The 23,690-nt window shown below is 44.1% G+C and overlaps 1 protein-coding gene across 1 annotated transcript; it reads right to left on the bottom strand.

Annotated features, from left to right (window-relative positions):
• Nucleotides 1-524: 524 nt before the first annotated feature.
• Nucleotides 525-2,446, bottom strand: LOC103538124 (potassium voltage-gated channel subfamily A member 1). The gene is made up of 2 exons (XM_008504445.2): nucleotides 2,300-2,446; nucleotides 525-2,052 (listed from the first exon to the last, which is right to left on the bottom strand). Exon 2 carries the CDS (start codon nucleotides 1,998-2,000, stop codon nucleotides 525-527), a length of 1,476 nt encoding a protein of 491 aa, XP_008502667.1. The 5' UTR covers nucleotides 2,001-2,052; nucleotides 2,300-2,446.
• Between the last annotated feature and the right edge of the window lie 21,244 nt (nucleotides 2,447-23,690).

The raw sequence follows: 23,690 nt of genomic DNA, 5'->3' as shown, positions 1-23,690 counted from the left end.
GGGGGTGGAAGGAAAATTTGCACTCCTTCATAAAAACCATGACAAATGCTTGCTGCAGGTTTTTGCTAATTTTTTTTAATTATTATTATTATTACTTATTATTATTATCTGATGCAGTTTCTCGCAACTGTGCAGTTTTGCAGAATATTTTTACTGGAATCCATGCATATGCTTTATAGCTCTAAAAACTGTCTTGCTTAGTTTATGTTAACTCCATCCCAAAAAAAAGGGAGATGGGAGAGGAAAAGTTTAGGTCTAGCATCATACAGCTTAAAACTAAACTAGTTCAAATGGTTCTCATTTACCAGGTGGAAAAAGCTTTTGAAATATAAACCAAATCTTATCTTTCATGGATCCTGGAAGCTTCTTTATCGCTGAGCAAAAATTCGCAATGCAACAGTGCATTTACGAGGTAAATAAAGCATTCAAAGACTATCAGTAAAGCATCTACAAAATGTGACTGTGTCACTAAAGTCTTCAAGCTGTGAGTGGGGATTCTGTTGGGGTTTTGTTTGTTTGTTTGTTTACACATCAGTCAGCAGCTTGCTTTTATTAACGTAGTTTTGGTTGGCTACAGTGCAGTTGCCAGTTCTGAGATTAGCCTCTCTAAAATTGTCTATGCTATTATTCATATCCTCTTCGATCTCCATGTACTCAGATTTGCTGATTGTGGAGGAGCTGCGGCGACTGAGATCACTGTCAGATGCTAAATTAGGGGAGCTAACATGAAGTAACTGAGCCTGTTCTTCCCCTTCTGTTTCTCGGTGGTAGAAGTAGTTGAAGTTGGACACGATGACAGGTACAGGCAGGGCAATTGTCAGCACACCAGCGATGGCACACAAGGAGCCCACGATTTTGCCTCCAATTGTCACAGGGTACATGTCACCATATCCCACAGTGGTCATGGATACCACCGCCCACCAGAAAGCATCGGGGATACTTGTGAAATGAGACTCAGGTTCTTCAGCCTCAGCAAAATATACCGCACTAGAGAACAAGATCACCCCAATGAAGAGGAAGAAGATTAGTAAACCTAGCTCTCTCATACTTGCTTTGAGGGTTTGTCCCAAAATCTGGAGGCCCTTAGAGTGCCGGGAGAGTTTGAAGATTCGAAAGACTCTTACCAGTCTGATGACTCTCAGGATGGCCAAGGAGGTGGCCTGCTCTCCTTTCTGAGTCCCCTCCCGCTCGGCCATCTCGGTGCCCAGGGTGATGAAGTAAGGGATGATGGCCACAATGTCAATGAAGTTCATTATATTCTTGAAGAAATCAGTCTTGCTGGGGCAAGCGAAGAAGCGCACCACCAGCTCAAAGGAGAACCAGATGATGCACAAGGTCTCCACAACAAAGAAGGGATCTGTGAAGATGTTGGATTTGTAGACCTGGGTGGTATTGTCAGTGCGATGCACTGTATATTCCTTGTCCTCCTTCAGCTCAGGTAATGTCTCTAGGCAGAAGATCACGATGGAGATGAGGATCACCATGACAGAGACTATTGCAATGACCCTTGCAGGCCCAGAGCTCTCTGGGTATTCAAAGAGGAGCCATACTTGGCGCTGGTACTCCCCTTCCGGCAAGGGTCTCTCCTCATCTTTGATGAATCCTTCATCTTCCCTGAACTTTTCCATGGCCTCCTCACCCAGCTCATAAAATTTGATCTCCTCAGAGAACATGTCCAAGGGCACATTGACCGGCCGGCGCAGCCGCCCCCCAGACTGATAGTAGTAGAGGATGGCATCAAAACTGGGCCGGTTCCGGTCAAAGAAGTACTCGTTGCGCAAGGGGTCAAAGTACCGCATGCGCTTCTTGGGGTTGCCCAGCAGAGTGTTGGGGAACTGGGCTAAGGTCTTCAGCTGTGTCTCAAAGCGTAGTCCAGCAATGTTTATCACTACGCGCTCACAACACTCATGGTCATCATGGGCAGCGGGCTGGTAGCTATCCTGGGGGTGGCCAGGTACCACAGAAGTCTCATCCATGTTCTCTCCAGCCATCACGGTCATGGTGGTACACAGGAAGAGGGACCCAGGGGCAGGGGAGGAGAAGTGAGGGAGGGAGTATTATGGTGGAGAGAAGAGTCCCAGGGCAGTTCAGTGGAGGGGTTGAGGGACAGAGGGGAGGGTCAGAGTCTGCAGGGAGGTATGATGAGTCAGGATGGAGATCTCGAGGAAGGGATGGATGGATGAGGAGCCTAGGGGATGGAAATACCTAAAAAGGGACAGGAGAGCTGGGACGGAGGGACAGGCATCAGGGTTGATGGGAGGGTGAAGAATGAGGGAAGAAGTACCTTTAGGGGGAAAAGAGGGCAGGTAAGGTGAGGGGTCCTGTCCCCCAGGCTGGGAGGAGGTTGGAGATCTATGAAGCGCACCCCCAGGCTGGGGTCCCCTCCCCAGCCGTCTCCTTTTGCCTTTAACTCGATCCGTCCGCTTTTCTTGCCGACTCGACCATCGCTGCGGCTGCTGTCACAAAGTTATCACACACACACACACACACACATACACACAGATAGATAGATAAATAAATAAACAAATCACAGGGCGGCCGGGAGGCGAGTCCTTGCAATGCCAACTCAGCAAATTTCCATCGCCTGCCCCCCTACACTGCCCCGTGTCCTCTCCTCTTGTGTGCTGAGTAGGGAGGGATGGAGATACCCTGCTTTTGAAGGCATAAAGCTTACTTGCAGGATGGAGCCTGCCAGAGAGGAGAGAAACGAAATAAACCAGCCCCCGAGCCCCACCACACACACACACACACAGACGCTAAGGCGCAATGGATTGGCTTTCACACCAGCAAGAACATCCCGCTCTGCCCACTACGGCAGCGCATGCAGATCCCTACTTGTTCCCACACATCCCCGGGCACACACTGGGGGCTCCAAGACAGGAAGGGGCCGAGGTGGCCCCTGCAGTGCCCTGCACGCATCGGGAGGGCTTCCCAGGCAACTTCAGCGGGGTCAGCTTCTGCGCTAAGTCTCCTGACCACCACGCTCCTCGCTTCAAAGACAGCGCAGACTTAGCTGAGCACTGACAACTTTATGACACCAGCTGGGGGATTTTGGGGCAGGGGGCGCAAAGCGCCTCCTCTCTTACTTTGCAGCAGCTAACGCAACTGAGAGAGAGAAAGGAGGGGGAGGGAGACCGACATCCCAGACCCAAACTGTCCAAAATAGAGTCCAACATCTTAAGAGGAGAACGAGTTTTTCCTTACCTGCTCCGAGTGAGATGCGCTGGTTAGGAGTCGGAGACAGTGGTGGAATGCGTCAAGTCGCCTTGCAGCAGCATCCAAAAAACCCACACCAAAACACAAACCGCAACGGCAAACTCAACCTTCCTCCTCCTCTTGCGCCCCTCTTAATAATACAGCGATCGCTTTACAGGGCTGCCTGCGAGACACTGAAATATTCATACACTGTCTTAGGCTGCACCAAGGGCGAGTGGGTTTAAATAGTTTCTGCCGAGAACCGCAGTGGGGAGTGGGGGGTGGGGTGGGTGGAAAAAAGTGGAAAGTACCTTTTTCCAAAGGCTTGAGTTAGTAAATAAAACCAGGGAGTCCTAGATAGCTGCTGGGTTCCGCTGCTCTCTTCACTTAAGACAGCTGGAAAAGGAGCCGGGAGCTGGGCAGCGGCGGCTGGAGGGATGTAGGAGAGCCGCAGTCCTGCAGCCGCATCCCCAGAGTCGGTCTTGGCTCGTCCCGGCAGCAGCAGCAGCAGCAGCAGCAGGAGGCAGGAGATGGACGCGTGCGGCAGGAGCGAGAGGGCTGCTGAATGCCTAAGAGCGGGGAGCAAACTCGAGCCATTTCTTGACGCTGCAGTATCAGCAGAAACCTGAGAGCTATTTGGTGCAGCTCGGGGAGCGGGAGGGCGGGGGATGAAGGGGGGACGGGGGAATGGGACCGGAGGGAGGAGGGGATGCACGCTCCCCCCCCCCCGGGCCGGGCCACCCCCGCCGCCGCCAGCGCGGCCCCCGCCGCACGCTGCGCCCCCGCCCCCGACGCAATGCGGGCGCCGGCCCCGGTCCCCAGCGGGGGGACACCCGGTAGCCCCAGCCCGCTGCGGGGGTACGAGAGTGAGGGGGTTGCTCCGGGGGAAGGGAGGGGATGCACAAGCGGCCCGGGCAGGTGCTCGGAGAAGCCGCTCCCGCCAAGCAGAGGAGCAGCGGCCGTCGCTTTTCCCTGCCCGAAGCCGTCTAGGAGCCGGCTGAACGCTGCCCGTAGGCCCGCGGCGGCACCAGAGGAGGAGGCGGCCAGAGCGGGGCAGGACTGTACGCATCCCGCACGGAGCACCGGGCTGCAGCCGCGGCGGGCAGCACCGGCGCCTGCAGTGCCCGTAGCCCCCGTGGTGCGGGGCCGGCCCAGCACGGAACGGCTCGATCCATCCTGGTGCTGCTGCCGACCCAGGCCCCGGCCCCCTCCCCCCGACCCGCCGTGCGCTCGGTAGTGGACGGGGATGCACAGACGGAGCTTCTGGGACATAGTGGTGGAGGCTGGATCCCGAGTGGTGTGGCTGAAATCAGGAGGGAAGAGAATCGTCAGGCAGCAGATTACAGGGAAATTGCCCTTTCATGCTGCTTTATCCCACTGAATTCATCTAATTGATGAATCACATAACTCCGAGATGGAGAAGATCCATTATGTCATCAGCCTCCCTCCCCTGCCAGTGCAGGATTGTTCCCTACAGTATACGAGCGTGTACATTATATAAAATCCTGCTGCACACTTAGGCAAAGCAGGAGAGGTGATCAAATACAACCTGGGCCTGTGTAATTTGAAGCACTCCAGAGCTAAGTAACACCAAGTCCGTGTTTAACAGACCTGGTCTCATTAGCTTTCCATTGCATAATACATTATCTTCACTTAAGATCACCACCTTGGCAGTCCAAAAATACTTACCCACCTGACCTCAGGGACTGTTTCTTTCTCCTCTTCCTCTTACTTATCCCCATGTTTTGTTGTTTTGGGATGTTAGAGTTTTCATGGGGTTTTTTGTGCTTCTTAACTCCTCTATCCCTAGCTGTGCTCCTCTATCTCAGCTGCTTTACATGCTGCTTTCACCAGACCTGGTGGAAACAGAAGTTAAAAGAAAAACAGATTTCCTGTCTAGCCTGATACAGCCTTTTTTGTTTTAGGTTTTTTTTTTTCCAGTGAGCATCACATGCTCCAAGTTCTATGAGAAACTTCTGGTGAAGTACTGAGCAAGAGAAAAGTCTCTTTCAGCCACTCCTTTGCAAAATAATCAAAACACTAAATAAAAAGGGAGAATCTTCACCTAGTGAAAATCACAATCACTAATTTTCTGCCTGACAATTCAGTAGTTCACTATCAGCACCTACCCTTGACCCAGCAGATCTTGATTCTGTACAAACTAAATCCTCCTCAAAAAAAGAAAGGCAATACCCTTGCCTAAACTAACCAGGCTGTTTTTCAACCCTTCAAGAAACTCGGCTACAACCTTTGACTCACCATCCTCTTATGGCAGTGAATTCCATGCCTGGATGACATCCTGCACAGAGCCGACTGCAAAGTATTCAGAGAGCTCTGCATTCAGTGTGCTTGGAACTGCTTTGCAAAACAGCTTCTGTGAGATGGCACTCACCCACCTCTGGTGCAGTATTAGATCCCCCTGTACCAGTTTGAAGACAAATACTCTCAGGAGTGTGACAAAAACGCAGATCTGACAGTCAGAGGCCTGAGTTCAAGGTGCTGTTCTGCCTTTGGTTTCCTGCGTGATTGCAGACAAATCTATACGTTCTGCTCTTATATCTGAAAAGCAGGACTAAAAGTGCTTCCTTTGCCTGTCACAACTGCTTAGGCTGTTTGTTCCCGAGAGCTGTCTTAGCACAGCAGAACCCAAATCCTCACTGGGAGATGTGGATGCACCAATAGCAGAAAAAAATTAATAATGCCCTTTTTTTTTTTTTTTTTTACATCAAAGGGTAGCAAGAAGAGAAAATGGGATATTGCTACCCCCCTCCTTATTTTGAGTAGCTTTGAACTCTGTGATTTCTCATTCTAATCTAAGTAACATTAGTGACAAGCAACTGTGCTGGAAGGTAGATAGCTTTCTAAGAAAATGTACAGTTATCCATAGTCACTGAAAATCTTGTTAATGTACATAGGCTAATAAGAAGTAAAATTAGGGATTGCAAAGAGGTCATATGTTACACATTGCAGTGCTAAGTAGCTCGAATTAAATGTTGAGAAATAGAAGGAGACTGCAGCTTGCTATAAAATTTGGAGTCAGTTGACAGGATGCTGCTGTGTCACACCTCCTATTGCAAATGTGGCCACCAGCAGCTGAAGTGGTTAATTACCCTCAGGAGCTGGACTGAGAAGTTCTGTTCAGGAACAAAAGTTTTCATAGGGAAACTTCAAGTTGCAAACACTCAAAAGCCCAGCTTTGTGTGGTGGTGGGTCTGCTCAGACAATGCAAGTGATGTTATCCCTCTCTGTGAGCCTTCACTGAGAGAAATGCTTCCACATCCTTTCCCCTGTGGAAAGTGCATCCAGCCTGGAATGGCAGTGTAGATGAGCACGAGCAGATAGAGAAGCAGCAGGAATTCTGCCTTGCACAGGTTGAGGAGCTCCACTGCCATCTTTGATGGCTGCTGATCTGACTTTTCAAAGGCAAGAGGGACTGATAGACTCCTTCTGTCAAAGGCAGGTCAGCTCAGCCAAAGCAAAGCTATTTCTGCAAGTTCAAAGTCTTGACTTGTAGAGGAAGCTGCGGGTGCCCAAGTTTGAGTCTGGCAAACAGAAGATGTCTCCTTGTGATAAAGAGAAAATAATTATTTTTTTACAGTGACAGAACGAGTTGTTGATTAAAACTCTAGGTGTATTGTAATGATTAAATAAAAGTTGTATTGAATGATTGTGAGTCTGAAGCTGGATTAAAATAACCATTGGCTTTACCAGGAAACCCAAAAGGTACTGCTTGAACTAAACAGACAGAGAAGCAGAGTGGATTTCCCAGCAGGACATCAATCGTGTAGGTCACTCATGAGGTCATCATGAGTGATGATCTCAGCATGCTATATTTCCTCAATATGAAGAGACAGTTCATGGGATAGAAACCAGTGTAAACTCCTGGTTGTTTGAACTGTATGGTATTTATAGGCATTATAGCCACAATTCATCCTAGCCTGGAAAACAACCTAGTTATATCACAGAGCTACATAAACCCACAAATGAGTTGTGCAGACGTCACCACGCCCATCACTCATGGCCCTGGAGACAGAGGATTCTATGCATGAAGAGAGATGTTCTTGCCCAAATTTGTCTTGCAGACCCTTTATCATGTGTAAATGTCTATGACATGGAAAGAATCAACAGACAGAACCAAAGGTCAGCTTGTAGTGTTGACAGTTGGATTTTATTCCTTGGGGGGAACAAAAACCTTTTAAAATGTTATTATCTTTTAATACTGATTTATGAGCCTTGTTACTCTCCTGCAGTATTATTAGGCATTGTTATGACTGGGATAATCAAATCTCATGCTTCAAAGCATACTGATAGTTGATGGGAGTTGACAATGACTTTTGTTCCCTCATGTCATATCATTTCATTGTTTTTCCTGCTCCTTTTTAAAGACTTAAATATGGGCCAGCCCTCTATAATCAGAAGAGTCAGTGAGTAGATTCGGTCTTGTTGCTACACAGAGGCAAGATGAGAGCTTAGGAGTGCAGATCTGTGAAGAAGGAAGTAGAAACTGCCCTCACTGACAGTTTTTCTGCTAAGACCATCCTGAAGAGAAAAGATGCTGCTGCTCTGGTGCTTTTTGTTGCACATCAGTGGACTGGATATGGGCAAAGTGTGGTGTGGGAGGGATGGCTGAGCAGGGAGAGCAGAAAGTGTCCTGTATTAGAAAGTGTTGAGCTTGCTTTTGTCCTCCTCCAAATCAGGCAAAATGTAAGGGTAAGCTGCTGATCCATCCCACAGTGCCCGAGCTACATTACAGAAAATACAGAGGTCTTGTGGAAATGTGCACATAGGAGGAAAAGACTTCTATATGAAGTGTGATTTAAAATGCTTAGCAACAGTGTTTTCATGATTTTAATATCACTTCATCCTTCTCTGACCACCTCTGCAAGTCATAGATTTTCTTTCCCAGGGTTTTGTCCGACAAAATCTGCTTGCTATTGAGAGAAGCTCCTGCTCAAGCAGGCTGGTTTGGCCTGTACAAAAAAGAGGGCATATTTTGTTGCCACTTACATACCAAGTCTTTGAAAATTATTTCTGTTTCCCATTTTTTCACACTGGGAAGAGCACTTGGATAATAAGTCCTGCATACCTTAGCAACAGCTTCTTCTTTCTGTGACTGATTACCTGAGCATACTCAGGTATTTCATATACAACTTCTTTCTTAACAAGGACCCACTTTTAGCATCCCGTGATTGTATTATTTAGCATAAGAATTTATACAAGCACCAGAGCAAGAACTTTGTTCACAAATGCTGCTGGCCACAGTGCCAGAGAGTGAACTTTTCCCATGTCTTTAGGGGAGGACATCACATGAAACATTGCTGTCAGAGAAGGGGAACACCCGAGGAGGACAGCACAACAGAAGAGTAAATATGTTCCTGTAAATCCAAAAAGCAGTTCTGGCAACTGATCCTTATAATACACAGCCAAGAAGTCAAGTTGCAGGATGATTCCATCAAAAAAGATGCTTCAACAAAGCTAATGCATATCTAGAGAATGCCCTCCCTCATATTGTGTTTCTACTTGAACTTGGAAGAACCAGAAAAGTGGTGGTACTTACCACATAACAAGGATTGTTATGAAGCCCCAAGCCTGAGGCTAAAGGCAGAGTGATGATGAACACAAGCATCCTCATTTCATTGGGTTTTCTGGGAAAAGAAAGTGTGGCTTAGTAAATCAAGGCATCCTAGGGTACTCACAGTACTCAACCTACCAGTCTTACTGTACCCATAATTACAGCTACCCCACTGAATCAGAACCACATTTAGTCCTAGCTCAGCTGCAAGGTCATTTTCAGTAGAACTCCAGCAACATGAATTAACAGCAACACTAGACTGTAGTAATGGGATTTAAAATTTATAGCAATGATTTGCAGTTGAGGCTATTTTGAGGCCAATGGACAGATAGAAGCTCTTGGTAAACTTCTGTGAAATATGGCATATTGTCACTTGGTCTTAAGATAAGGGGCATTCAGAAAGTTCATCCATGGCTAAGTAAACCATGTGATAACCATAGGACAACCACCACAATACCTTCAGTCAAAGAAAGCAGAGGGAGAAGTCTCCATGGGCCTTCCAAAAAAAGTGTTGTGTCATAGTTTAAAGAAACTGATGCTTACCTCAAAAGCTGACTACAAACCTGGCATTCAAGCTACCAAACAATTAAACTCTGTTGGCACTCTCAATGTCACTGAGGGAAATCTCTGTAAAGGAGAGATGTCAAGAGACTTACAGAGAAAGGAGCAGAGAATAAAGCAGTGACATTGGAAAGAGAAAAACAACAGGCATCTGCATAAAATGAGAATCTACACTGATGCCAAAGCAGTGTGTATAGGACTGGAGAGAAGTCACCACTCTTTAGCATTAATAGAAGTCAGAATGTTTCTTATGAGTTAGGACAGGATGTTGAAGTGAATTTGTGATCATCTTCATCACATCTGACAGTGTGTGAATGCTGGGAACATGATCGTAGAGGGACTCCCAGCCACCAAGGAGGTGGTTACTGAGAGTGTTGGAGAAGAGTGAGTTCCCAGCTATGCTTCCAGCCTGGGACTGTCCTCAAGGAGATGCTTAACCCAAATGAAGATAATCTGAAGCTTGCAGGGAACAGTAATCTGTGAAGCTTTGAGCACTTGCAGTTACACTTCTAAAACCTTGGTGCCACTATGGAAATGTCCATAGCAAAATTAGTAAAGGATTTCTAGGGGTTCATAAACTACTAGATTCTTCCTGTTTATCCTCCTGCTTCTCAGGACTCAAGAATCATAGAAACAGTTAACACACAGAGACACCATTTGGCAGCAGTCAGAGCTCCGTGTGATGGGGTAGAGGCAGGGAACCCATCCCAAATTGCTATAAACCCCTGGAACAGATAGAGCCACAGAAAGCTTGGAGCCAGCAAAGTCAGCACCTTGAGCACTTACTGGTGGAGCCCTGACACAATCGGGATGGAGTCAGATAAACAAGGAGCCTCTGCCCCTGCGTGAGGGGGTGGGACAATCCCATTGTGTCACTTTGGGTCGTAGCATAAAGATGCAGTGTGAGCTCCAAAAAAAACCAAAAAAACAAAAAAACAACAACATGCTGAGGAAGTGCTGAATGCTCCTGCAAGCTGTGGGGGTGGGATGATAAAGGCATTAAACAGTTTGTACACAGAGTGTGTGGCTGTACTGAAAGGAAGAAGGATCACAGGCATCTCCTGACTTGCTACTAGGCAGAGGATTGAATGTTGTTTGTCTGTGTGCGCACACATGTGCTCAATGAGATTTTATTTAAAGCAGGACAAGCAGTAATCCCTGCAGATATTAGACCTGACATCAGGAAATGAATAACTTCATACCTAGGGATAGAGGATGCTTTATTTGAGCCAGGCTATTTCTATTGGCCAGGCACAAATGTGCATTGCAGAGCATCTATGACCCAGGGTGACATGTGTGCGAGGTACACTAATCAATTATGAGCTTCCTGCCACTCCAAGATGCCTTCACAAATGATCATTTTTAAGGACAGGAGATGGACAGTCTGCTTGCTGAGAGATGACTGGAGGAAGCTCTGGCAAGAGCTGATCAGGAGTCAAGCAGTGCCTTTCCACAGCCCGACGTGCCTGACACGGCTCGTAGCACTCTGCAGCAGAATTTATGCAACTCAGCACTTACCAGGGCAGATCTGAGCACCAGATGTCCTGCCCTGGGTATCAGGAATGAAGAAGAGCGAGAGCAAACAAAGTTGGCAGCACAAACAGTAGAGGGACTGATAGCAAAAACAAGGTGGTGAGGAAGAGATCTTTACCTATCCAAGCTGGGCCAGAGAAATCTTTTGCCCAAGACTAGGTGGGAAGCAAGGAATGCATCAACTGAAGAGGGGGGTGAGTTGCACTCCAGCAGCCAGGCTTTAGAAGCAATTACAATAAACAAGCCACTCACAGAAAAAAAAGGAAGAAAAGAAACAGTCATTTGCAGCTGCTGTTCAGAGTGGAGGAGATATGAAGACAGACAGTGAGCAGCAGCAGGGTAATGGACAAAGGAAAACAGCTGCAGTCTGGCAGGGATCATCAGTAACAACCACAGTGATGGGAGAATGCTAAAGGAAAACTGAAGATCACTGCAGAGCTGGGACAATCATGGAATCACAGAAAGGCTTAGGTTGGAAGGGACCTTAGAGATCACCTACTCCAACCTCTCAACTAGTCTAGGTGACCAGGTTACTAAAAGCCTCATCCAACCTGGCCTTGTAGACTTCCAGGGAGGAGGCATCCATAACTTCTCTGGGCAATCTGTTCTAGAGTCTTTCCACCCCTGTAGTGAAGGACTTCTGAACCTATTCTTCTTCATTTAAAAACCATTTGCTCTTGTCCTATTGCTGGACACTCTTGTGAAAAGTCCTCAGCCTTCCTGTAAGTTCTCTTCAGGTATTGGAAGGCAGCTATAAAGCCTGCCCAGAGTTTTCTCTTCTCTAGGCTGAACAACTCCAGCTCCTTCAGCCTGTTAGAAAAGACTTGCACAACCTGAGCAAGACCAAGCAAGTGCAGGACCTCACAGAAGACATTAACACCAAGCTTCTTGTGCAGCATAGCAGCATGAAAAAGAAATGGGGAATAACTTGAATGGTCTGCGGAAAATCAAAAGCCCTGCAGCAAGGGCCTCCATCTCTCTTGGAAGTACTCAGGCTCTGCATCCTCAGCTCTAAGTCTATAAAAGCTTGCAAGAAACATGAAAGGACTGAAAATGCTGAGCAGATAGGTCAAGTGCCTGTGTCAATGGCACAGTGCTGGAAATGCTTCTTGCTACTCTTGTCTTTCTGTGAGGAAATCTCCCAGTGCAGGTTGCTTTGCAGAGCTACTTTGGCAGCAGGGCTTCCTCTTGCATTATTATCAGCGTGCAGGAGAGGCAGAAATGCCTAGGAGGGTGTGTTTCAAAAATATACTTACCTTATATCCTCAGTTTGGAGTTAAAGTTGTGTGTTTTCTTTCATGAATAGGATGGTTTCTTTTTGAAGTGCTTGCTGACCTACCCAGCCAGAATGGTTGTTGTATACTGGAGAGACAGATGAAGTGAAGCAGAAGCAATTATTTATATGAAGAGAAGAAACTTGAATGAACAAAAATATTGCGGTTACTGAGTGTTAAAGTGAAAGACCCAGATGCTTTGAAGCCTTGTCCTCAAGTGACTGCAAGCACTCCCAAACAATTCTCAGTCTTACCCAAAATGAAGGCAGATAGACATCCTCAAGAGACTATCAGCCCATCAGCATCTACTCCTTTCTGTACCTTGGGCACTGCCATTGTTCCAGCTCCTCAATCTTGCATTTTTGTGTCTTGGCCTACTTATCTCTGGGCCAGGGTCTATTTTGGACTCTAGAGGCTTGTGACCTATTCTTCTGCAGGTCTGAAGCCTCCTCTCTTCTGTGCCATCTAGAGCAGAAGAGAATGATCTGCTTTCCGTAGGGTGCATTTTTAAGTGCTTTGTTAGATCTTAGCATTTAAGTTCTGAGCACCTCTTTTTATGATTTATTTTCCCATGAAGTCTCAAAATCGAGTCTCATGATGTTTAAAATGCCACTGAGAGCTTAGTGACCACATTGCAGTAAGGCCATTAAGCTTCAGACAACTCTTTCCTAATGTGGGGATTTGCTGATTTATTTACAAATTTCTTGCCTCTCAAATTTCTAAAGCTTTTGCCCCATTATGCCCCATATATCAAATCCTCGTGCATCATGGAGAAAAAAAGAAAGGACGTTCATCTGCATTATGACCTGTCTGTGCCCCATTGCCTCAAAACAATAGCCCAGGAGTTAGTATTCCACATGGTGCAGCAGTATTTTCTGATTTTAATAGTGTCTGAGGATTGATCCCAGGATGATGATTCCCTTGCACTGCGCAGCAGAGAAACACATTGCTAATGCAAGACGTGCCAGGAAGAGCCTTTCAACAAGGTACAAATAGCAGTAAGTCTGGCAAGATGTATGTTGTAGGGCAAACATAACAACACAGTGCAAAGTGTCCTGCCATTGGCTATGTTAAGAAGTTCTGCTATTAACCGTGCCTTGTAAGAGTCAAAGACATACACTAGTGCTCTCCAAATCTGAGTCAGAATATCAAACCTCTCTTCTCACTCAATATTTACTAAATATCTTCTTTTTTTCCTAAATGCCAAGAAGTGCCAAAGCCAGTTCCCCAACATAGGACTGCAGCAACAAATTCCTGAGTTAACATCTCAGCCACTGTGATGTGTGGCAGGAGCTGGCAAATCCACCCATAAAAAGATGAAAAATGTTTGCCTGGAGCCTAAAAGTGACTTGGTAATTGAACTGGCAGGGAGGCCTTTTGGGGAGACACAAACTTTGTTCCATGCTCAAGCTGCTTGATACCTCTATTTGGACTCAGAGCCTGTCAGATGGTTTTAAGCTTTGATTTTTCTTGTCCTCATCGATACAGCTTAAAAACAGCCTTGGTCTTCATATGCCCACACCTGGCTTACAGAGCCTTCCATGGGCTGAGTGAAATGACAGGCACTCAAACTGGCTGCAAGAACAGATGCTGCCTGCCACCCAGTCCTCCTGTGCCATGGCATGCTGTATCCATGGTAAATCTATCTCTTCTTCCACTGTGAATTAATATTTTTTTTTCTTTACTCATTTGTTTATAATTACACAGAATTCACAAACTACCAGCTATTTATCTATGGGCAAATTTCAGGTTTCTTTATGAAAAGTTTACCTAGGCCTTTATTAGGTCACTGTGCCTAAATCTGTGAGGTCATTTTCCTACAACTCAAAGCAGTAGAAATGTAATTATGACTTTTTTTAATTGATAAAAAGAAATAGAAATACAATATACAACAGGAAAAGGTCACAAAGGCACTTGTGACTATGCATATCTCATTGGGTTGCTACCAGCTGGAAAATCAGTGTGTGGAGCAGAACTTTGACCTTTCTGCTGCAGAACCAGAGGAAACAATCAGCTGAAGGAGATAAAGGAGAATCTTAATTAAAGAAGAAGTAGAACATGGCAATAAGGAACAGAAATAAAACTTGCTTGTGCAAAAATAAGGTTTGCCAGCTGGCCTTCAAAGGGCAAAGGTCTGTACTTATTTAGCCATCAAGATGAGGAACCTGTGAATTATAACTCTGAGCATTAAATTGATCAGAAGGCAGTTTTATGTTATTACAGCAGTGGCTGGAGGGGCCTCGTGGGTGTGGAATCCCACTTTGCCAAAATGCTGTAGAGGCAGCCCAGGCTGTTCATCTGCACGAGACAGGGGAACCACAAAGACATTCAGTGACACTACCACCAAATAAATACAGAACAATAAAAGGAGTTATTTCTTCACATAATAGGAAAGTCAGCACTGTATTGAGGACAAGCACAAGTCATATGCTCCTCTTAAGTCCTACTTAATCCCTGATTTGAGGATTTACAGGACATTCAAGTGATTCATAAGCCCTGCGCATGTTCTCTGCAGAAGAATGATTTTTACCCACCATAAAGTCAGCTGAGACGTGGAAAATTCTGCAGTGGGTCTCTCATCAGTGGAATAAATGCTGCTGTGTTCAGGAAGGTCTGGCCAATGCTCACCCTGACTGTTAGAGCTGTACTTTAGCATCTAACATACTGATAATCAAAACTCGTGGTTTATGGCATGCACTGCTTCCCCAGAGAGTTCTGGAAGTAATGTATGTCTATTACTGGCATCATTACATATTTGGATGGGAAAATAAGCCAAGGAGGAGCTTTTACCAAAGCATCAGGCACCAGCCAGGAATAGAGGCATGACATCTCTTCTGACAGTTCATTGATCTGATCCAGCATGGCAAATTCTCTGTTTTCCACCAAAAAAATAAAAGGGTAGAAAAATGCCTGTTTGTGGAGAGTATGGCCAACCGGGAAATGGGCCAAAATCAGGGAGACAGCATCTTTTGAAGGTAACAAGCAAACTGGAAAAGATGTCTTGAGATACCTTTGCATTTTATATGTGAATTTATTTTGCTCAGATTTCTGGCTTATGCATCATTATCATAATCTGTTATTGTTCTTCTTGCATATTTTTGTTTTGCAGGCCCTTTGGCAATGACTCTTGCATCTATCACAGCTCCATTTTGCAGAGTGCAGCAGAAGGAGATGATTCTGATCTATAATTCCATCAAATGACACTCCTTAAGATATTCTATAAGCTTATAAAGGTGAATTTATGATTCTGGCTTTTACTTCACTTTGTATCTGAACTACTTTGACATATAAGAATCTTTCACTAAAAGAAAATATCTATGCACACTCACCACTTGCTGGGGCCACGAGCTCACGGAGTTTCTTTGTATGGGGACTGATACTTTCATTTCTCCTTTTTTAATAGGAAAATTAAAATACCTCAAGATCTGGCTTGAAAAAATGTATTCTAAATGCTTGATGCTAGCACTAGAACACTAGTTCCCACTTTTGGTCTTCAAGCAGCAGTGCTGGCTTGGTCTAGACATTTTTCTTTCCCTTCCCATATCTCATTTTTGCCTTTTCTATGTAGACTGCAGTTTCTCTGGACAAAGAGTTTACTACATGTCTGTGCCATATCTAACCTAGGTGACCCTGATCCCATGCAAGTAGAAGAATACAAAAATCTTCAGCCTGACATTCAACAACACACATGGAAGGCTGGGGAGGGAATAATAGCACCACTTGTTGTTAATGGAGCATGACCTCTGTCTCTGTCCAACTTTGATCACTTAAGAAATCTTTCCTAGAACCTTTTGTACTACTTTCCATACCATAGTTTTCTTTTTTTTGTTGCTGAATAGTTCACCAGCTGCTGCAGAAACTCCCATTGCTCTCTCCCTGCTGAGAGGAAACACTGCATCTCCACCAGCAGAGGTGTTATGAATGCAACTATAAATCAGAAGTAACTCTTGTGCCGTGAGTCCTATTGAGCTTAATTTGATTATTTAGCAAGAAATGGGAATCCAAGGTTTGCTGATGCCACTGCAGCCCTCCTTTCCTTCAATACCTATCTTAAGTACTTTGCCATGATTTCATCCTCCAACTTGCAGCCATCTGCAGCCACGCTGGAACAACTTTTGCTTTGCAGCAGATGGCAATGCAGCACTGCCCACTGCCAAGATGAGCAGGTTCATTTTTCCATCATCTGGATCTCACTATGAAGCAGCAGAAAAAGAGGGAAAAAACCCAGTTGGCAGATGATCTGCGGCAGGTATCTCCTGTTGTGAGACTCTCAGCAATCTGAGCTCTCAGATTCAAATAACTAAGAAGTAAGCAAATGAAGAAGTCTGGAGATGGCCCTTATTGACATGGCTGATATAATCTCAAAGAGAAACTACAAAGTTATTTAAAAACCCAGCCCCTGATTCTTTAGAAACTCCTGTTTCCAGTGGTTTTGACAAGGCAGGGGGCGAGCATGTGCCCTGAGCACAATATTTGAACTGAAGATTACCTTCTTGAGGAACTCCAACTCAATTTGTGGCACTGTTGCCTTTCATATGTGCTCTCTTCCCCCCGCCTTCTTATCACATCATGTCTCAGCATTAGCCTGGTTTTTCTGGACAACTATACATGGTGTTGCAGATTTAATACCTTTAATATTTAACAAACAAGTTTAGGCAAACTTCTAATTGCAGCAAAACTTTAAGCAAGCTTCAGATGAGAAATCAGATGTCACAGTGGGGGATGCATAAGGTGTCTATAGACACCTGAAACAGTAATTCTAAAGAGGGTGAGAACTACTTTTATTAGTTCCCCAGTTACCTGTGGAAAGCTGAAAATAGTTTAGATATTTGAAAAGGGATAAATTGGGGATCATCTACTAAGTGTGTTCCTCCATGAGTCAAGGACAGGAACAGCTCTACTCAAGATGCTCTTCCACTCTGCAGCTCTGTGCCAGCTCCTGCATTCCTTTCACACAGATTCTAGTGAAGCTGAAGTTGTTCCACCGGAAATTACTCCACTTGGATTCTTGTTTTGGCCATTATTTTGTAGCTACTGAACAAGGCAAGCAATGAAGATATCACAGTACTTCTGGGACAGGTCTCATTTAGGTATCTCTTTATGAAGCTTCTGAAAATGCCATCTAGGGTATTCAGGTATTGGCAGTGTCATCTGTACCAACACTGATGACATTTCTGACATTTTTAATAGGACATGGTATTAATCTGACAGACCCTCTGCCAATGGCAAAGCTGAGAAAGATTGATTGTGGTGGCACTGTAGTTTCTCTGAACTTTCTATGCCTTTCACATCCATAGTGCTCTTTATCCTGAGGATGTGATGGGACAAAGGAAACAGAGGAGTGATTACAAATATGGGGATGGTTACCTCATTCTTGTTATCAAAAAAACTAAGAAAAATAACAACTACTTGAGGCAAGTATAGATGTGAAGCTATAAATCTGACTTCCTTCTGTACAGCATGGAGATGAAAAATTCTGACAACAAATCATATTTTGCTCCTTGCTTTTTATTGAAAAACGCAAAGTTATTTCAGCTAAAAGTATCAGCTAGGATTCTATGATTCTATTCCTTAGTCCCTCTATCTGTTTTTAATCACATTAAGGAAGGAAAATCAAGAGTTTTCAACTAGCTCAGACTCACATTGTGCTCAGCTTAGCTCAAGCACTTATTTTCTGAAGACAGGAATTTGCAATTTCCCCTGTGGGACCTTACCAGTATTTCCTATGACCCACTAGATGTCTTCAGAATAACAGACCAAAGCTTCATAAATAACAGGCACAACCTTCCTTGCTCTGTGAAACTGCATCAGTCTTAGAAATGTGTACTCCAGGCTTCCTCAGTAACAGAGATGGACACTTGTAGATGATGATTCTCATTCCAAGATCTGCGGAATTTCACATTTCATGTTTAAGGTACTGTCACCCCCAGCTGCTAATCCTGCCCTCTGCTAGGGACTGCTGCCTTTGTAACAGGGACAGCAGAGAGAAGAGTGTACCCAGAGCAAACCCACCTATCTTAACAGTTCCAATGGGCATTTTGCATTACATATCAGAGAAGTTAAGGAAGGAGAGTGCTTTTCTTATGCTGCTTCCACTCTGGGTGGAGGAACAGCAGAAAGCAGGGCAGTTGGGGGTATATTTCAAAGCACTGCAATTAGACTCTCCAAAGCTTCCAGAGTGGGGGAAAAAAAAAAAATAAAAAAACCTGACCTGCAAGAAACTGCTGAACACAGAAATCTGTGTATGCATGAACATAGTTGTTGGTCATCTGGATGTAGATAAAAAGACAGTGAAAATTACAGGATAAGAGGCTTCTGTTGGGGTGTCGTAGATGAGACTCCATGAAAACAGGAAAGTATGGACAGGAATGTGGTGACTAATTCTAAAGATTTAGCAAATCATTGCATGAAAGTTTGACACAGTCCAGATGCTTCAGACTCTTGGATACAAGTATTTCCTATATAGTTAGTGGGTTTTAGACACTGCAGTTCTGTTTAGCAAGCTATTTTTCCTCTAGCACACTGAGTTCCTGTCCCAAAAACTGAAATAATCACACTAAAATGTTGTACTTCTGCATATATTTTCCCAAAACTTCCTCTGCATATTTTTCAGGCTTGAATAAAGCTGACTGTAAAATGTTACCTATTAAAGGTAATAGAAGCAATAGCTTTTGTGGCAGAACTAAGCCAGGCTGTGTACTTTGAATGTAAGGGTATCCTTTGGGGATATGTATACACAATAGAAATATATAAAGATGGAAATGGAAAAAAAAGTTGAAAAAAAAAATTAGAAAAAAGCCTTGAACAGTTATTTCACAGAAGCTCTTTGTTCAAGTTCTTTTATCCATAGATACCAATGGTGCACAGTAAGCTCAGTGGCCTAAACTTTCATTGTACTGAATTTGGTGTGTTATGTTTTCTTTCTGTGACTTTGCCAAGTAGATGCTACACGTCAAGATTTAATTTCAAGCATGGCTATTTACTTTAGAGTGTTATCTTTTCCAGTCAACATTTGTTATGGGGACTGATTCTTAAGGCTATCAACTCTTTTGGTCTTATTACTAGCCATTTTTCAAGACAAAATGAGCCAATGTATTTCCATAACTTGAAAAGTGCTACCTATAGGTAGCAACCAAAAGCCCCAGGATTCAAATGTACCCAATTTACAATTTACCATTTTAAACTGATCATTTTAGGATGATCAAATCAAAGAAACACCTGCCTCCCCCTTCCTTTCCTCCACAAGCAGACACTCCAAATAGCAAAGAATGAACTATTGTCACCAAACTACTGTCACCAGTGCAAAATTCAGAAGCAGTGTTGGAGTATTTCTCTGTGAGAAAAACCCTACAATAATCTAATTTGCACATGTCAGTGGGTCAAAAGATCCCAATTACTGGAAACTGCAGTTCTGATATACTACTTGGGACGCTTTAATGGGCAACTTAGACTTAATTAATGATTCTACTCTATTGAGAAGGTCAGAAATTTGAGAGAAATAGATATTTTCAATGTAAAACATGATTTCTGCAGAAGTCTTGGTTTTCAAAGGAAATCTGTCAGTACATATGTTTTGGATAATTTGGATAATTTGGATAATTTGGATAAAATCCCCCCCAAATCTGTTTTTATTTCAACCTGGACTGAAATAAACTTCATTGTTCTATTACTTTTACCCTTCTGTCTCAATTCTCCAGACAATAGTAGCTGGGAAATCTCACACCCTCCCTTTTCCAGAGGACAAGAAGGGAAGATACGCAATGGAGAATCATGACCAATGCAAGAGAAATAAGATGAGTGCAGACAGTGAAACTCAACTGAGGCCCAAGCTCTGAGTAACAAAGAGCTGGAGATGGGAGATTATCTTAATTGAGCACAGACTCCATTTCTTGCCCTTCTTCACCTTTGACCAATCTCTATCACAGAGAAAGAAAAGTTTCAGTTTTGCTCACTTTGGGTTATTAACGTCTTTGGAAAATAGTGGTGGTTTCCTAAGAATAGGACATGGTTTCCTAAGTAATCTCAACCCAGCCCCACTATTAATCAAGGCTCCTAAATACATCACAGGGCTGAATAAAGAAAAAAAAGAGGCAAGAGAAGGATGAAAGTGCAGCAAAATTCTCCATGAACACAATAAGTTCTCTGGAGAAAATGAAAATATTAAAAACCAAAACAAGCTAAAAAAGAAAAAAAGAAAACCAAAACAAGCCCTTTGAAATGATTTAATAATGATTTTGAGATGAGTTCCTAGATACCAGCAGACATGATTGCCTCCAATCATCAGAAATTTGCATTGATAGATGCCCCCCGTTTATGGGGTTATTTTTCAAGGTTAGAGTTTGTAGCTACTGAGACAGACAGCCTAATGTTACAGGCTGAATAAGAACTTCAAATTGTCTGTGCCAAGACACTAGATATTGCTGTTCTCAGGGTATATAAAGCACCATGGAGTTGTTAGTTTCATGCCTGTGTGCCCAAGCAGGGTGCTGGTCAAGCAACATTTTCATGGGATGACAAAATGGAAGTCGTTCCAGGGCATCCTACTTAAGTGAGGATTACAAAATGCATCAAATAATGTTTATGCAGTCATAGCTGCATTAACACACTTTAATTACACAAAGCAACTTGCAACACTCCTGTGGGATGGCACACAAATGGTGAAAATGGGAACTGCAGGAAAATCCTAATGTTGTACTGGAAAAGGAAAGTGCTTTCAGTTGGGAAAACTACAGCTCTTACCATTAAGCAGTGTTAGCCCTGGTCATATTCTTTGTGCTCCTGCACTCTGGTGGTATCAGGCAAACTTCAGTGCTTCAGGTAGTTTCCTTTGGGTGCATGGAAAGAGAAAGAATTTGTCTAAGACCAAAGCCAGCAGAGATGCATTCACCCAGGTAATTTTATTGGTTTCAGAGGGACGGAAATAAGCAGAATACTACATACAACCCAGGGATCAAAAGTGCACTGCAATACTGAATTTTTTTTGTCCTGTAGTAACCCTCAAGGAAATTTTCTTTTAAATCTGGTGTAAAAAAGCCTGTGTATTCACAGCATGCATGCCACCACCACCTCAATTCATAATTTCTAAAACAACACAAGCCAAACATCACTTTAGCATTTTGCTCTTTGGATAATACTACCAGCTCTCCAAGGCTTCAGAATAAGGAGCTTAACTCTGCAGCATTATGGTGCCTAATCTCATCAGGGACCACGGTGGCAGCCAGGCTCCCCTGTGACAGCCATGGGGAGGCTCCCAGGGAGCAAGTGAAAGGCAGATGGGGAAGTTCTGCATAAAGAATATGAAATAAACATTCACTACCAGAACAGAAATCCCGAATAGAAAGAAACAAAAACCCCAAAACAAAACAAACAAAAAACCCCACCCCAAACAACACCAACTTGACTCATTTTCAGGCCTCCTCTGACCCAAAAATATCAAAACCCCACTCCCACTCTTTCATAGACTGAGGGAAGATAAATGTGTGTCAGAGGAATTCATTGTGGACAAGAATGAATATGGTACATTTACTGATGGGCTTCCTGCTAGTTTAAGATTAATTTTAAACTTCAGAAGTGCTACTATAGTAATGGCAAGTCCACCAAATTCAGTGTGACTCCATCATCATGAAAATTACTTCAGCCTGGACCTCAAGGCTGTAGCAAGATGAACCTCTCTTAGGGAACGGCGCTTCAAGGTCCAACCAGGCGTTCCAGCAGAGACTCACGAGCAACGCCCTAAGCCTATGGCTCTCAGAGCTGACCAGCCCAGATCAGTGCTGTTGCTCCAGGAGCAACTGGCCTCCCTGCAGGCATGCCCAAGACTGAGCTCTGCCTGTGTCTTAGGCCTCTCCTTTTATTGGCCCCCTGGTCCTGCTCATGCACTGTGGGGGCCCACCCTAATCAGGCACAGGTGGGCTTGACACAAGCTCATGCTCACTCCCTGGCAATTAGTGGCACCTGGTTGCCTCATTTCACTACACAAGGCAGCACAAAGTTGCATTATGAAGAGAACCATTAAAAAAAAAAAACAACCTATCTTTTTATTTTCTTTCCCTAGGAGAGAAAAGAAAAAAAATGCCTGGCTGGAATTAATTGGATGATAAGAATGGAACTCAGGTTGTGATGGAGACCAAAAAGCCAGGACATTTCAGATTTCCCCAGGGCTTTCAAATGAGAGCAAGACAGCCACTTATACCATAACAAAAGGGTCAAAAGGGTAGAGTCAACGCACTGGTGTAAGTGGGTAGGGACCCTGGCAAGGTTAGGAACCTTCAAGAGAGAAAGGTGCATTGCTGAGAACCTGCTGTAACTTCTTTGGCTACAAGCTTCCAGGGTTACCTAAGATCTGCTGTCTCCAGTGAATTTCACCCATGTGCTGGGAACTCATCTGCTAAGGCAGCATTTTTTTGTTGTTGTTGTTAAAAAAATAGAATACAATCTTACAGAAAACTTAGGTTTCTGGAAATATATAGGAAGGTCACAAAGAGTAGATAAAATCACATTTGCTGATGATCCAAATGTATAGGTAGGCCCAGTCTTTTTCAGAACTGTTGTGATAGAAGTCAGAAAACATAAAAAATGCAGGGCAGAGTAAATATCTATCCACTCCTAGCTGTCCATCCACACATTCATTGGGCTTGTACATAAACTGCCAACAAGATCTGCTTCTAGCTTCCTTTCTTTCTCCCTTCAGACATCAATCCAGGCAGTTACTGGGCATCATAATTATAGTAAGCTCTTAAATCCCAATAAATACTACCAAGCTGGCTACTCAGAGGCTTCCATGTCATCAACTTTCTAACACAGTCACAATAATTAGACTAAATTGCTTCTGACTGATTTTAGAGGTTTACCCTTTGATTAGACTTGAGAGGAGGGAAGAAATACTGGTAAAAATGGGAAGGATATTTCAGTTTGGGAAGAGATTTAGAGACTTTGTTTCCAAAATTTGACTTTAAAAAAGAATAAACAGAATAAACATGTAGAGATGCCTTTTATTAGGGTCTGCTTTTCCTTCAGACACGACAGTGAGAGAAAATTATATCAGCTGCTTTGTGAACTCTGGGATACCCACTTCCATAGAAACCTGGTTTATCACTGACTGTCTCATCTTCTCCAACATGAGTTCAGTTTCTCAGCCTGCATTTGTCAAAAGGGCAAAAGGCTTGGCTTGCATCATGGTCATGTCAACATTGGTTTGTCCAGCATCTCCAGTGGAAGTGCTCGAGGCTTTCAGTACCAAAAGTAAAACCTGAACCAAGATGAGGAGCAGGGAAAACAGGACCAGGGATGTAGCATTTGCTGCCTTTCACCTGCATGCTGGCCAGGTTTTGTCTCAGTCTTATACCAGTCCTTGACAGTCCTCAACTGCCTTCCTCCTCCATGCCATCTGGTCTGCATTACACAGTCCAGGAAAACTGTACAGCTACCTCCAAGTTTGTTGTCCAGCAGGGTTCAGTATAAAATTTAGGAAACACAAACTAGTTCCTCTTTCTTCCAAAACATACAGAGCTCTAAGACTTTCCCTGGGGCTCTGAGGAAAATGCCTTCTGTATCTC

This window comes from Calypte anna, chromosome 1 (genome assembly GCF_003957555.1).
Source record: "Calypte anna isolate BGI_N300 chromosome 1, bCalAnn1_v1.p, whole genome shotgun sequence".
NCBI classification, from domain to species: domain Eukaryota; kingdom Metazoa; phylum Chordata; class Aves; order Apodiformes; family Trochilidae; genus Calypte; species Calypte anna.
The sequence above is the reverse complement of the archived record's forward strand: the minus strand, read 5'-3'. Positions and strand labels throughout refer to the sequence as shown.